The 16,493-nt window shown below is 46.2% G+C and overlaps 1 protein-coding gene across 1 annotated transcript; it reads left to right on the top strand.

Moving 5' to 3' along the window:
- Window positions 1-13,599: 13,599 nt before the first annotated feature.
- LOC134910827 (taste receptor type 2 member 40-like) lies at window positions 13,600-14,529 on the top strand. The gene has a single exon (XM_063919211.1). It carries the CDS (start codon window positions 13,600-13,602, stop codon window positions 14,527-14,529), a length of 930 nt encoding a protein of 309 aa, XP_063775281.1.
- Window positions 14,530-16,493: the final 1,964 nt, after the last annotated feature.

The following is a 16,493-nucleotide window of genomic DNA, read 5'->3' as shown; positions in this document are numbered from 1 at the left end:
CTGTCATCGTTATCAGCTCTAGCTTACACCAACCTTTTACCTGATGCAACTCTGCATCGCCCACAATTCCGTTGACATTCCCTCGCTAAAGGTTCTCTACATGCAAACTTCCATTACCTTCCAGTTACGTCCCTACAGCTGCAACTTTACATCAACCCCAGGGAACCAATGAGAAAAATGTGTACAAGAGCCAATAACTCGTATGATTAAGATGTTGAAAACCCTGTATTGTTATGTCTATAAAATATGAATCTGTGTGGGAACCAGTGGGTTAATGTGATTTTCTGAAGAGCATGTACAAAAAAAACATTTAAATAAATATATTGGCAAGTGACTTGTGTTGCGAATGGTTTCATCGTCAGATCAACCAATGGCCAACACAATCCCAAAATACATAGCAAATAGTAATAATAATAATAATAATAATAATAATAATAATAATAATAATTTTATTTATATAGCGCTCTTTCTCCAATAGGACTAAAGGCACTTAACAGACTTAAATACATTACAGAAATAATGAAGAACAGAAAAGCTTTTCATAATAAACAGAGAGCATGAAGATACTAAAGGGACATTATGGAAATGCTGAGTAAAAAGGAAAGTCTTGAGTCTGCTTTTGAAGGATTCTATAGTTGGGGCCTCTCGCACTGTGCGGGGAAGTGAGTTCCATAGAGTCGGAGTCACATGACTAAAAGCTCGACCCCCAGATGAATTACGGGAGATTCTAGTTACTGCTAAAAGTCCTTCATCTACAGATCACAGTAAGTGAGTGGGGTAGTATGGATTCTGAAGCTGCTTCAGGTACCTTCCCTGGTCATATAGTGCTTTGAAACTCAGTAAGCCAATCTTGAAGATGATTCGCCATCTTACAGGCAGCCAGTGACGGGAGTAGAGGATGGGTGTTATGTGGCTAAAACGGGGATGGTTGGGTAATAGCCTAGCAGCTGTGTTTTGCACCAGCTGTAAGCGGTGCAATTCTTTTGCTGGGAGACCAAGATAGAGGGCATTACAGTAGTCCAATTGAGATGATACAAATGCATGTATGACTTTTGGCAGATCATCTGAGAGAATTAAGTGCTTGATTCTGGCTGTGTTCCTCAGATGAAAGAATGAGGATTTGATTGTGGCTGATATCTGATTTATAAGTGTTGGGCCACCATCCAGGACAACGCCAAGATTCCGCACACGATCAGTGGTTTGTAATTCTGAATCCCCAAGTCCTGTTGGCTGGCTATGATGCAGTCTTGTCCTTTGATGTTGCGGTCGTATCATAAGGACCTCTGTTTTATCAGGATTCAGTCGCAGCCATCTCACTCATCCACTCCTGGAGCTCAGCTAGACAGCCATCTAATGTTGTTATTGGGTTCTCTGTACTGGGAGCAAAGGACAGGTATAGTTGTGTATCATCTGCATAGCAGTGGTAGTCCAGGCCAGTGGTAGCATGTATACTGCAAATAGCATGGGGCATAGTATAGAAATAGTGACTCATATACCAACATTAGGAGGGCGCACACTCTATGTCAAATAATGGCATTTAGAGCTACATAAATTTACAATAGTAAAAACTCTGAAACACCTGATATCCGATGCCAAATCTTTATTTAGTATTTACTGGATCAGCTGAGAAGGACTTCCAGGTAAGGATCACTTTTGTTGGTTGAAAAAAACTAAAGCGACCAGGTTCTGAGATACAATGCGGACATTTCATAAAAGATAAGCATTGATTTATTTAAGTTACAACACTGAAAACATGCAAGTAAGTAACAAGTTATACTCAATTACAATAATAGCAAGAACAAATTAGAATACTCAGCTCTTATCTCAGATGTGTTAAAAATCTGTCTCAGATGATCGTCATTGATTAAGCAGTTTATGTAATGAAGTCCAGTCAATTCTCCAGGGTCCCGCCTAATAACTTAAACACATAACTAATAACATAAACACATAACTTAATCACAAGTTAAAAGCTGGAGGGGATTTGTAGAAGACTGGATCTGCTGCAGACAGAACCATCTTCGATCAGAACTGATTTACTATGTGTAAAGCCCCGTACACATGGGGAGAGAGGTGTGCTGAGCGAGGTGGGGGGACGGGGGGGCTGCTCATTTCACCCAGTGGTGAAATGAGCGACCTTCTAGATTGTGCCTGCAGGCAGGCCAATCTAGCACCGGCAATAGCGACGCTGGGGCCGTGCATCACTGTGGGGCATACACACTGAGAGATCTGTGCTTAACTTCTAAGCAATCTTGTCAGATTGCTTAAAATGATTTTTTTAAACTTTATTTGTACAAGGAGAAAAAGAGAAATATTCAATACAGACATATGTGCATAATAAAAAGTACAGCCAATACTCCTTGGTGTTTTTCATTTTAAACAGTTAACAAACAAATGAGTCCCGCTAGGGGGGACAATACATGGGCCGGGGAGAAGAAAAGAGTAAAGGATGAGCGGGGAAAGAAGAAAGGGCGAAGACAAAGGAAAAGAACAGTCGGTCTAGGCTGTGAGATGAAGAAGGCACACAGTGTAGCAATAGATAGGACATAATCATAACTGTGTAGGCACAAAGGGAAGAACAATAAATTACCATAAAATGAGAAGAGAGCAGGAGGATTTCCGGAGGGAGGGCCCAAGGACGAAATTGCCAGTGTAACCAGAAGGGTTGAGACAGACAGACTTTACAAATCAGTGTGAGGAAGACATCGCAAGCAACCAAGGATCCCAAACTAGTTTGAATTTGTGGGGACAGTCATGTAGATAGTAAGTAATTTTCTCCATATTAGCGACAAACCAAACATAATTAGTCAGTGCGGGGATGGTAGGAGCAGCGGAGGACTTCCAATTCCTAGCAATTAAGGATTTAGCGGCCACTAAGATATGGGAAAACAATTTATTTAAGAGTGGGTCTAATTCTGGAAATGGGCGTGCTAATAAAAATATCCACGGGACCAGCGTGAGTGGGAGGCCAGAGAGGGATTTCAATACATCAAGTACCTTATTCCAAAAGTGAACTATGGAGGTCATTCCGAGTCGTTCGCTCGGAAAATTTCTTCGCATCGCAGCGTTTTTCCGCTTAGTGCGCATGCGCAATGTCCGCACTGCGACTGCGCCAAGTAAATTTGCTATGAAGTTTGGATTTTTACTCACTGCTTTTTCTTCGCTCAGGCGATCGTAGTGTGATTGACAGGAAATGGGTGTTACTGGGCGGAAACAGGCCGTTTTATGGGCGTGTGGGAAAAAACGCTACCGTTTCCGGAAAAACGCGGGAGTGGCTGGAGAAACGGAGGAGTGTCTGGGCGAACGCTGGGTGTGTTTGTGACGTCAAACCAGGAACGATAAGCACTGAACTGATCGCAGATGCCGAGTAAGTCTGAAGCTACTCTGAAACTGCTACGAGGTGTGTAATCGCAATATTGCAAATCTTTCGTTCGCAATTTTAAGAAGCTAAGATTCACTCCCAGTAGGCGGCGGCTTAGCGTGTGCAATACTGCTAAAATCGCCTTGCGAGCGAACAACTCGGAATGAGGGCCCATATGCGGACAGGTCCACCAAATATGGAAAAGAGTTCCCCTTTGACCACATCCTCGCAAACACACAGGAGTAGCAGAAGGGAATATCCTAGACAATTTGTCCAGGGTGTAGTACCACCTATAGTATAATTTATATGACGTTTCCTTAAGTCTGGTTGAAATAGAGATTTTAGCTATGCCCTCTCGTACTTCTGCCCAACAAGTATCGTCCGGGGGGGGGGGGGGGACCTAGGTCCCTCTCCCACTCCTGCTCATGGAGAGTCTGCACCACCATCTCAACTGTTTTGTGGGGATTTAGGTCAAGGTTGTTCCTGCCGCACCACTGCGTTAGACGTTCCACTTTGCTTCTGTATGCAGATTCATCTTCGTCCTTGATTAAGCCGATGACGGTGGTGTCATCTGCAAATTTTATAATTTTTACTGATTGCTCGGCCGAGGTGCAGTCATTGGTATATAGAAAGAAGAGCAGGGGGGAGAGGACACACCCTTGAGGGGCCCCTGCATAAAGATGGAGACGGGTGACCGCCAAAAGACACAGCTGCAAGTGCTACAGCGTCCACCCTCTGTTTCAGCCCAATAATCTTTTGTAATTGTACCCCGTATACTGACAATGTGAATTAGAGGTTTTTTTTTTTTTCTTTTTCCAAATTTGTTTCCAATGCAAATCATCCGGGAGTTTTGCAGTTCCCAGCTCAGTAAGTGACAGGGTTTTGTTTCCATTAACTGGTATATTTATTTCCACCAACTGTCCTGTGATGATAACAGGAGACACTGGAGCGCCCTCTATGTAAATCTGTGTTTCTCTTACGTCCTAGAGGATGCTGGGGTCCGCATTAGTACCATGGGGTATAAACTGGTCCACCAGGAGCCATTGGCACTTTAAGAGTTTGAGAGTGTGGGCTGGCTCCTCCCTCTATACCCCTCCTACCAGACTCTGTTTAGAAAATGTGCCCGGAGGAGCCGGTCACAGCTAGGGGAGCTCCATAGGAGTTATTTTAGTTTTATTATTTTGATTAGAGTTTAGGCACAGGGAGGCTGATGGCAACAGCCTCCCTGCTTCGAGGGACTAAGGGGGGGGGAGTAGTGTCTGCCCTGTGGGATCTGAGCCACTTTCTCCGCTGACAGGACACTGAGATCCTTAGGGGATCGAACGTTACCCGCCACAGGGGATCGCTCACCCCAGCAGCATGCCGCCACCCCCTTACAGAGCCAGAAGATCAGTGGCGAGTTAGTCACCGGCCCCCTGGCAAGCGGGGAGCCGGTGTGAAGATGGCAACAGGGTATGGAGCGCAGTACTAACTGCGCTCCGGGGCTCAGCGGTACATAGCGCCTTGAGTCCTATTGGAGAAAGAGTGCTATATAAATAAAATTATTATTATTATTATAGTGCGGCACTGTGAGGGGCGCCCTGAGCCAACGCCTACACCCTACACTGTCCAGAAAGCCTGTCAGGGTCCCAGGATCACTGCCAGCACAATTCCTCAGGCCAGTATAATCTACAGGAGAGCGGGAAGCAGCACCATGAAAGGGGGCGGAGCTTCTCCTCAGAGCGGACCCAGCAGCGTTCAGCGCCATTTTCCTGCCTGCAGAAAAGCTGACAGGGAGAGCTGTCCCTCCAAATCAACTCCAGCTATCTTGTACGGTACCAGGCGGTTGTAGAAGTAAGGGGGAGTCTATTAAGGTACACAGACAGCGCTGGTAGTTTAATTAGTTCTATCTTAAAAAGCGCTGTGTGTGGGTTGGCTCCAATCGTTGTGTCTCTCTGTGGCATACTTGGGGGGGGGGGGGGGAAACTGTGTCTGACATTTCCCTGTGTGTGTGGGTGTTTACTATCTCACATAGTCATGTCTAGGAACTCTGTCATATGCTGCAGAAGATGTTTCCTCTCAGGAGAGATCCATTCCATGTACACGGGATTGTAATGTTTGTCTCCGATCGCTGATACTGAGGCTAAAACTCAGGTGTTGTAAGTCTATTGCAGTTTGGTCAGGCTTTGTCCTTATTCCTGAAAGATCCCCTAGCATGTTCCCACAGAGAAGTGCACTGGCCCAAATTATGCAAGATGACACGGATACCGATTCTGATACTACAGACGGTGATGGGGACGTGCTGAGGGGGTGGCATCCCTTGCAAAGAGTTAAAGAATTAAACGCTATATTTGAAAAGTCCTGGGAAAACCCGGAGAAAAAATTCCAGATCCCCAAAAGTTCTGGTTGCTTTTCCCTTCCCCGAGAAAGATAGGAAAAAATGGGAAAACCCACCAATGACACATCCGTCTCCAGACTGTCTAAAAGGTGGTTTTACCTGTCACTGGATCTACTGCATTAAAAGAACCGGCTGATCGTAAGATTGACACTACTCTCAAATCCATTTACACTGCTTCAGGAGTGGCATTAAGGCCCACTATTGCCTGTGCATGGATTTCTAAACCCATAGTAAAGTGGTCAGGCACATTACTAGAGTATTTGGATGCAATGGATAGAAGTGACATTGCATTGTTTTTACATAACAGACAGGATTCTGCGGGGTTCATGGTGGAATCCATGAAGGACCTGGGTACGCTGACTGCACGGATATCCTCCATGTCGGTATCCGCTCGCAGGGGACTCTGGCTACACCAATGGTCTGCAGACGCGGAATCCAGGAGAAATGTGGAGAACTTACCCTACACAGGTCAGGCTCTATTTGTGGAAGCGTTGGATGCGTGGATTTCCACGGCAACCGCGGGTAAGTCACCTTTCCTTCCCTCTGCTGCTCTTTCTACGAAGAAACCATTTTCTTCAGCTATGCCGCAGTCCTTTCGGACCGCTAAAACAAAAAAGCCCAAGCCTTCTACCACTTTCTTTAGAGGTGGTCGGGCAAAATCCAAAAGGCCTGCACACGCAGGCTCCCAGGATCAGAGACCTACTTCTGGTCTCTCAAAAGTACGGATGGTGTAATGGTTAGCATTACTGCCTCACAGCACTGAGGTTATGGGTTCGATTCCCACCATGGCCCTAACTGTGTGGAGTTTGTATATTCTCCCATACTTGCGTGGGTTTCCTCCACGTACTCTGGTTTCCTCCCATAATCCAAAAATATACTGGTAGGTTAATTGGCTCCCAACAAAATTAAGCCGAGCCTGAATGTGTGTACATGTGATAGGGAATATAGATTGTAAGCTCCACTGGAGCTGCAAATATTCTCTGTAAAGCGCTGCGTAATATGTGTGAGCTATATAAATAACTGGTAATAAATAAATAAATAAATAATGACGGTGTACCTCAAAGCCTGGAGGATGGGCTGGGTGGTGGGAGACTCAGACGTTTCACGCACGTCTGGGTGTCGTCCGGCCTGGATCCCTGGGTACAGCATATTGTGTCCCAGGGGTAAGAACTGGAGTTTTAAGAACTCCCGCCTCACCAATTGTTCAAATCAGGCTTGCCAGCTTTGCTGACAGACAGGGCAATCCTACAGGAAGCCATCCTAAAATTGGAAAAGTCACAGGTCATTGTCCCAGTTCCACCTCATGTGCAAAACAAGGGTTATTATTCAAACCTTTTCGTGGTACCGAAACCGGATGGTTCGGTCAGACCAATTTTGAACTTGAAATCGTTGAACCCTTATCTGAGGGTGTTCAAGTTCAAAATGGAGTCTCTCAGAGCAGTGATTTCATGTCTGGAGGAGGGAGAGTTTCTGGTATCCCTGGATATGAAGGATGCGTACCTCCACATTCCGATTTGGCCGCCTCACAGGCTTATCTCAGATTTGCACTGTTAGACAGTATCTATCAATTCCAGGCACTACCATTCGGCCTCTCCACAGCACCAAGAGTGTTCACCAAGGTGATGGCAGAGATGATGGTTCTCCTCCGCAGACAGGGGGTGAACATAATGCCATATCTGGACGATCTGTTGATAAAGGCATCATCCAGGGAGAGGTTGCAGTTCATTGTTCTCATGACTCATCTGCTCAGGGAACATGGGGGGTCATTCCGAGTTGTTCGCTCGTTGCCGATTTTCGCTACGGAGCGATTAAGGCAAAAATGCGCATGCACATGGTACGCAGTGCGCATGCGCTAAGTATGTTTGCTCAAAATTTAGTAGATTTACTCACGCCCGAATGAAGATTTTTCATCGTTGAAGTGTTCGTAGTGTGATTGACAGGAAGTGGGTGTTTCTGGGCGGAAACTGGCCGTTTTCTGGGAGTGTGCGGAAAAACGCAGGCGTGTCAGGCAAAAACGCGGGAGTGTCTGGAGAAACGGGGGAGTGGTTGGCCAGACGCTGGGCGTGTGTGTGACGTCAAACCAGCAATGAAACGGCCTGAACTGCTCGCTATTTGTGAGTAGGTCTGGAGCTACTCAGAAACTGCTAAGAAATTTCTATTCGCTATTTTGCGAATCTTTCGTTCGCTATTCTGCTAAACTAAGATTCACTCCCAGAGGGCGGCGGCTTAGCGTGTGCAATGTTGCTAAAAGCAGCTAACGGGCGAACAACTCGGAATGAGGGCCATGGTTGGATCCTGAATCTTTGAAAATCACATTTGGAGCCGACCAGGAGGTTGTCTTTAATGGGAATGATCCTCGACACGAAAGTGCAGAGGGTGTTTCTTCTGGAAGAGAAAGCGTTGGTGATACAAACAATGGTCCGATATGTCCTGAAGCCAGCCCAGGTATCGGTTCGTCAGTGCATTCGCCTTCTGGGGAAGAGGGTGGCCTCTTACGAGGCTCTACAGTACGGAAGGGTTCATGCTCGGCCCTTCCAACTGGATCTCCTGGACAAGTGGTCGGGATCTCATCTACACATGCACTAGAGAATATGTCTGTCTCCAAAGGCCAGGATTTCACTCCTCTGGTGGCTCCAATTACCTCACTTTCTGGAGGGCCGCAGGTTCTGGATTCAGGACTGGATCCTTCTAACCACGGATACAAGTCTCTGGGGCTGGGGCGCAGTCACTCAAGGGGAAACCTTCCAAGGAAGGTGGTCAAGTTTGAAAGCCGGCCTACCGAAAAACATTCTGGAACTAAGAGCCGTCTACAACGGTCTTCTCCAAGCGGCCCATCTTCTGAGAAACCGGGCCATTCAAGTGCAGTCGGACAATTGTAACGACAGTGGCTTACATAAACCGACAGGGCGGAACGAAGAGCAGAGCTGCAATGTCAGAGGTAACAAGAATCAGCCTCTGGGAAGAAAAACACGCGTTGGCGCTGTCAGCAATCTTCATTCCGGGAGTAGACAACTGGCAAGCGGACTTCCTCAGCAGACACGATCTCCATACAGGGGAGTGGGGTCTCCATCCGGAGGTGTTCAGGGAGGTAACAGATCTTTGGGGTGTACCTGAAATAGACCTGATGCCCTCTCGTCTCAACAAGAAGCTTTGGTGATATTGTTCCAGTTCGAGGGATCCACAAGCCGTGGTGGTGGACGCCCTAGTGACTCCGTGGGTGTTCCAGTCAGTGTACGTGTTTCCTCCACTTCCACTCTTTCCAAGAGTTCTAAAGCTCATAAGGAGAACAAGAGTTCAAGCGATCCTTATTGCTCCAGATTGGCCAAGAAGGACTTGGTATGCGGATCTTCTGGATCTACTGCTAGAAGAGCCAAGGCCTCTTCCTCTTCGGGAGGACCTGCTGCAGCAGGGGCCATTCGCCTATCAAGACTTACCGCGGCTACGTTTGACGGCATGGAGGTTGAACGCCAGATATTAGCTTGGAAGGGCATTCCGAACAAGGTTATTCCTACCATAATACAGGCTAGCAAAGGAGTAACGTCAAAACATTACCATCGTATTTGGAAAAAATGTCTCTTGGTGTGAGTCCAAGAAGTTTCCTACGGTGGAGTTTCAACTGGGATGTTTTCTCCTCTTCCTGCAAGCAGGTGTGGATATGGGCCTGAGGTTGGGGTCCGTGAAGGTCCAGATTTCGGCCCTATCCATTTTCTTCCAGAAACAATTGGCTGCCCTCCTTGAGGTTCAGACTTTTTTGAAGGGAGTTCTGCACATCCAACCTCCCTTTGTACTACCTACGGCGCCCTGGGATCTTAACGTGGTGCTGCAGTTCCTCCAATTGGATTGGTTTGAGCCTCTACTGGAGGTTGAGGTCAAGTTTCTCACGTGGAAGGCTGTCACTTTGTTGGCCTTAGCTTCTGCTAGATGTGTGTCGGAGTTGGGGGCTTTGTCATGTAAAGGCCCCTACTATTTAATCTTCCATGTAGATAGAGCTGAGCTCCGGACACGTCAGCAGTTCCTTCCGAAGGTTGTGTCGGCTTTTCATATCAACGCAACCTATTGTGGTGCCAGTTGCGACTGACTCCTCAATTTCATCAAAGTCCTTAGATGTTGTAAGTGCTCTGAAAATCTATGAGGAGGACTGCTTGTCACAGAAAATCGGACTCTCTGTTTGTCCTGTATGATCCCAAGAAAATTGGGTGTCCTGCTTCTAAGCAGACGATCTCTCGCTGGATCAGGTTCACTGTCCAGCATGAGTATTCTATGGCAGGCTTGCCATGTCCTACGTCTGTTAAGGCCCACTCTACTCGTAAGGTGGGTTCTTCCTTGGCGGCTGCCCAGGGTGTCTCGGCTTTACAACTCTGCCGAGCGGCTACTTGGTCTGGGTCGAACACGTTTGCAAAGTTCTACAAGTTCGATACTTTGGCCTCTGAGGACCTAAAGTTTGGTCAATCAGTTCTGCAGGAGCCTCCGCGCTCTCCCTCCCATTCTGGGAGCTTTGGTACATCCCCATGGTACCAATGTGGACCCCAGCAGAGCCGGCCTTAGCTATAGGCAGGCTAGGCATTTGCCTAGGGCATTCAAGCATGTCTAGGGGCATCCAAGCATGTCCCTGCAGCATCTCATGCTGAGAGGGACAGTCCGCAAACTAACTGTTACTTTCCAAATGTATTCAATCAGTACTTGTATACACTGCTGTTTACATTTGTCAAAAAAAAATGCACACTGTGCCTTAAACTTCCTCTGACATGCTTGAATGCCCCTGACTTGTGAGACCTCAGACAGACAGCAGAAGCCCAGTAAATGCAATTCCTGGACCTGTGACATTTTTACTGACTATATAAGGTTATTACTGGATGGCTTCTTATGATAACACATGTGTATTTTGGAAGACTGCTTCACAGAAACCTGACATCACCTATACTGCTTGTGCACATGGGGGAGGGGGACCCTGTTATCCTGTGTCCCTTATCCCTGTGCAAACCCCAGGAGTCTGCAGGGACATAACATGGGCAATGTTCTCCCCACACTTTATTTCCTAGTCAGTCCATACCGTAAAATTCCCCTGCCATCTAGCACTGTAACGTGGTCAGTAAGTTGCGTTGTGCTATTTCTATATGAAACATCAGTGCAGCGTGACTTTTGGACACATCAGACTGGAGGGCAGAGCATATCGCTCCCACAGTATAAAGTAAAGGGCATGCAGTTAACGGGAGTAACAGACACCAGCAAACACACTGAATAGTGAAGAGAATGGACAGTTTTTCTACATGTTTGATACTGATCTTTTTGTATAACCAGCAAGTGTGGCAGTATCTGTGGCAGTATATGTTTATTATGGGCATTACTAATGTGGGGCATATGTGTAAGGTGCATTACTGTGTGGCATTATGTGTATTATGGGCATTACTAATGTGGGGCATATGTGTAAGGTTCCTTTACTGTGTGGAATTATATGTATTATGGTCATTACTGTGTGGCATTGTGCAGAGTTGAACTGGCCCACAGGGTAACCCCCCAGTGGGCCCCACTACCTGAGCGTTGCAGGTACAGATGCAGAACTAGCGGCGGAGCTAGGGGGCACCAGACAAAATTTTGCCTAGGGCATCAAATTGGCTAGGGCCGGCTCTGCACCCCAGCATCCTCTAGGACGTAAGAGAAAATAGGATTTTAATTACCTACCGGTAAATGCTTTTCTCGTAGTCCGTAGAGCAGTGTTTTTCAACCACTGTGCCGTGGCACACTAGTGTGCCCTGAGCAGTCTCCAGGTGTGCCGCCATAGAAGCAGAGCCAGGTCCGCGAGTGTTTTGCCACTACGTAGGCCCTGGAACGATCAATACTGGTGGGTTTAGTGGTTGCAGAGCCAGTTCTAATTTTGGGCCCGGGCAGTGTTGGGCTCTTCTGGCTTTCTCAGATGTGGCTCAGGCGTTACCTATGGAAAAGCTGCGACATGACATCCTAGGACACGCAACTGCACCATGCATCACCATTATATTTGAGTGTGCCTTGGCAATATTTAAATCTTGTTCAGTGTGCCGCGAGTTGTAAAAGGTTGAAAATCTCTGCTGTAGAGGATGCTGGGCGCCCGCCCAGCGCTTCGTTTTCCTGCAGTGGTTATCTGGTTCAGTACAACTTTGTTTTTAGTTAAGTATTGCATTGTTACTTGGTAAGTAATGTTTCAGCGGTTGCTGAGTTTCAAGCTAGTTAGCGTGATGTGCCTTGTATGTGTGAGCTGGTATGAATCTCGCCAGTATCTGTGTTAAATCCTTCTCTCGAAGATGTCCGTCTCCTCGGGCACAGTTTCTAGACTGAGTCTGGTAGGAGGGGCATAGAGGGAGGAGCCAGCCCACACTCTCAAACTCTTAAAGTGCCAATGGCTCCTGGTGGACCCGTCTATACCCTATGGTACTAATGTGGACCCCAGCATCCTCTACGGACTACGAGAAAAGGATTTACCAATAGGTAATTAAAATCCTATTTTTTGCATTGCAAGTGCAGCAGATTCAGTGAAAGCATCACACGTTGTGGTTTGTATATGACATAAAACAGCTTTGCAGCCAATCAAAGTGGGAATCAGGTCGACACAATGCCAACGTTACGGCTGACCGCATATCATGCCACACCCATACAATGTGATGCTTCGTGGTGTGTGCTCCTCTTTCTGAATGACCTGCGGTTTTCAGGTAGAACAACACAGACTCAGTAGCCAGCGAGGAATGGAAATCAGAGGCTTGTATATTTTATGTACAGTTATAGGATGTAGGGCCTGATTCAGCTGATGCTTTGCTTACATCTCTGATGGTGGGGCAGGGGCGTTTGAACAGAGGAGGGGTCCCGTATGCAGACACCGGGTGGGCCCCTCTCCCCCTCCCCTCCACGGCGCAGTAGACTCTGGCAGTGCAAGTGGGTATTGAAGTTGGGCAAAACTCAAGCACTGCACCAAAACCTTTTGCTCTCTTGTGCTCATGCGTCATCTTTCTGAATATCAGCGGGAAGACGGTGCGGAGGAGGAAGGGGTCCGCTTGCTGGTACAAGGTAAGAAACGGCATTGCGGGTGTGGCGCTGCTCAGCGGTTTAATACGCTCCTGATAAGTCTCCATATATTATACTGGCTTTCGGGAAGGTCTCTCCTCACTTGCAGTAGAATACCACAGCATAAATCCTCGTCATTACAATCTACACAATTGTACACTAGATAATTCTTCAAATTTGAGACAATGGGGCAGATGTATTAAGCCTGGAGAAGTGATAAAGCAGTGATAAGTGGTAGGTGATAACGCACCAGCCAATCAGCTCCTAACTGTCAATTTACATATTGGAGCTGATTGGCTGGGGCATTATCACCTTGCACTTATCACTGGTTTATCACTTCTCCTGGCTTAATAAATACATCTGCCCCATTGTTATATATGAACTTAGCATAGGATCTTTACAAAATTGGGTTACAGATGTAAACCTGATGCCACGTGGTCATATGGTCGTTATTCTATTTTTCCAAGCAGATTTGTTTAATGCACGTGCAGCCAACTTGCTGTCCTCCTGACCTTTAACTTGTTTGCATGAAATTCTGAGGACAAATTTATAAGGGCTGTGACCTAAGCAATGATTCTGCTTGGTCTGGAAAATAAAGCTAATGGATGTGATTATAAAAGAGATTTCACCGTTCCACTTACAGCAGCTTATGCAAACCGCTGGTTGACAGATTTGCATTGTTGCCGTAACGTACTCAGCCAATGTAAAAAAACATATTGTCAATTTGTCCGGTGGGAGAAGCCTCACACAGCCCGTACCTCCCTCCAGCGTTGGGCACATTTATGTTCAGTTCCCGGTTGGAGAGCGATCGGAGCATTTGCAGTTTGGAAGAGAGATGGCGGATCCTCTGCATATTGCCTTACTCGCAGTGCTGTCAGTGGAATGTCTCCTGGGGACTGTTCTAAATGCGTTTATCGTGCTAACGCACTGCTTGGAATGGAGAGAAGCCAGGCGCTTGCCAGGCAGTGACAAGATTGAGACTTGTATGTGCCTCTGCAGATTTTTCCTGCAGTGCGCTATCACATTGCAGACCTTATTCCGCTTATTGTTGGTGAATTTATATTCCCAGCCATATTTTGCAGAGATTTTCATGGTTGTGAGAATATTCCTGAGTTTCGCCAACCTATGGAGCGCCACTCTCCTCTCTGTGTTCTACTGCGTGAAAATCACAAATTATAGTTTTGGCATCTTTGTGTTTTTGAAGCCCAGGATCTCCAGAATGATTCCGTGGTTGGTTCTGTCTTGCTTACTAGTCTCTCTAGCTTCCAGCCTTCCCTTCGCCCGGAGTTTGTATTCTCCATACGTCAGAAATTCAACTGCTCAAAACTCTACTGAGAAGAAGATGTTTGTGGCTAATATCCGCTTCAACCAGTCTCTTGCCTATGCGGTTGGTTCCTCGGTGCCTTTCGCTATATTTATCATCGCAGTCTCGCTGTTAATCCACTCTCTCTGGAGCCATTCCAAGCATATGAGCAGCAGCGTGGACAGTTTTCGAAGCCCAAACCTGAACGTTCTCTTAGGTGTTGTAAAACGTCTGATCGTCTTCTTCTGTCTCAGCGTTATCTATTTTGTGTGCATGAACCTTACATTATCTGGGCTGCTGCCAATCGGGACCCTTTGGATGGTTTTTGTGTCCATTATAACTTCATCATACCCCTTTCTGCACTCGGCGGTATTGATCTATACCAACCGCAAGCTAAAACTGGCATTTCTACATTTACTGTCGGCCATCGTGCCAAGGAGATTATCAATTTTTTTGTTGTAGGGAATCATTTGCGGAGCAATGATTACTGACATGAGAGGCAATATCTATAAGCTGTAATACACTATGGCCCAAATGTATTAAGCCTTTAAAGGTGATAGAGTGGAGATGGATAAAGAGTGATAAATGACCAGCCAATCAGCTCCTAACTGTCATTTTTCAAACAAAGCCTGTTACATGGCAGTTAGGAAGCTGATTGGCTGGTGATTTATCACTCTTTATCCAAGCGAATTGGAGGGATTTGCTGGAAGAAGCTTACCAAGTTTAAAAAGGGGATCATCGTAGTCTGTGCGATGTCATGTTTCCAGGCCGATGCTGGACTGATATACAGAAGATTTGGTATCCCAGATGGACTGACCAGTTCTTTACCCCATTCACAACCTCTGGGACGAATTGGAGTGACGGGTGCATTTTAGATCGACTCGGCCTTGGTCACTGTACTGAAAGAGCAGTGGCAAAACATACCGCCTGCTGTTGCCCAGGAACTTTGTAGACAGTTTGCTAAGAAGGGTGTCTGCAGTAATCACTGCACATGGTGGACCTACAAAGTACTGACGTCAAGATCTATTTGTTATCAGTGGCCAATCACTTTTGTCTACATAGGGGGGTATTCAATTCAAGTCAGAAATGCTGTCTTGTAGGAAAGACGGCAGTTTCCGACTTTTTTAGGTCGGATAGTGTTCCAACCTATTCAATTGGGCTGCCGTTTTTTTCGACAGGTCGGCAATTCCACGTGGATCGGCGGATTAGCTGCAGATCCACGTGTTTTGTCGAATTCGCTGCCAAATCCGACAGGTTTTAACCCCGTTTCCGACAATGTCAATCTGACTTTTAAAAAAGTTGGATTGGCATTGTCGGGAATTGAATACTGAAATGTCGGATCCTTTCCGTCGGAGACATCAATTGAATACACCCCATAGTGTACCTTCTAATCAGTCACATTCTGTGCACCTACAGTATGTAAACCCACCCTCATGCTAGCTACTGCATGCTGATATGACAATATGTAATGGTGTCTTTGTAGCTTATCTTGTAAATCTCGCTTTTGATAAGGGTTTTTCCCCCCTCTAAATATAGCCTGTGATTGCATCTAGTCCACACATTAATTGGCTTAGATTGCAGTTTCTGAAACAAAATGATTCTATGTTTTTTTCTATTTCCGTTTGCTTATTTGTTCCATGTTTTAATTTCAGAGCAAATTGAGACATTCAGCTGTGTCAATTATAATTAAAACTGTAAACATGGGGGTGTACTCAAATGTTTGATTGCCATTGTATATTAATCGGGGCTGTATATACTATGATGGAAACACATTATATAAAGAGGTAGAATTTGTACATGTGTCATTATCGTTGTGCGGTACAGATGGAAGTTAGTATATTCTGCGCTGTGTATGTTGTAATGTTCAAAGCTGCCCAGGAACCTAAACTATATCATGGTAGATATGGACAGATAGAGGAGGTCTACTCACTGCCCTCTTCAGACCAAGGGGTTGATGTATGAAGCAGTGAATAGAGTAGATAAGTTGCCCATAGCAACCAATAAGCTTCTTCCTATCATTTTATATAAAGTGCTTGATAAATGTTGCCTTGAAGCTTATTGGTTGCTGTCTGCAACTTCCTCTGTGTCTCCAAACGGTGTTGTGACCAAGGTGGAGGGAAGCGGTGAAAGATCTCTATTTTTGGATGGAGATTTCCTGGCCTCTGCGACGCGCGGCTTGCATGACCCCATGTGTGGCGCAAGCTGCCCGATGGTGAGAGAGAGATCCGATGCTGTGTTCTAGGACACAGCTGGGATCACTACTGCAGCAGGAGGCTCCTGCGTATAATAGACACCTCCTGCTGCATCACCAAGGAAGTGATAGCAATTCCAACCACAACTGAATCAGGCCCGGTGTGGTTGACGCAGAGTTAGACACATCAGCTGTAATTGTGACAAAATGTGTATCTTCGCTCATATGCGACTGC

Source organism: Pseudophryne corroboree, chromosome 4, assembly GCF_028390025.1.
Source record: "Pseudophryne corroboree isolate aPseCor3 chromosome 4, aPseCor3.hap2, whole genome shotgun sequence".
NCBI lineage: Eukaryota > Metazoa > Chordata > Amphibia > Anura > Myobatrachidae > Pseudophryne > Pseudophryne corroboree.
Note: the sequence above shows the minus strand (reverse complement) of the source record. Positions and strands in the feature narration are given on the sequence as shown.

Bases quoted from the DNA above. Each gene is read 5' to 3' on its own strand.
- LOC134910827 (XM_063919211.1), top strand. From the start codon at position 13,600: ATGGCGGATCCTCTGCATATTGCCTTACTCGCAGTGCTGTCAGTGGAA.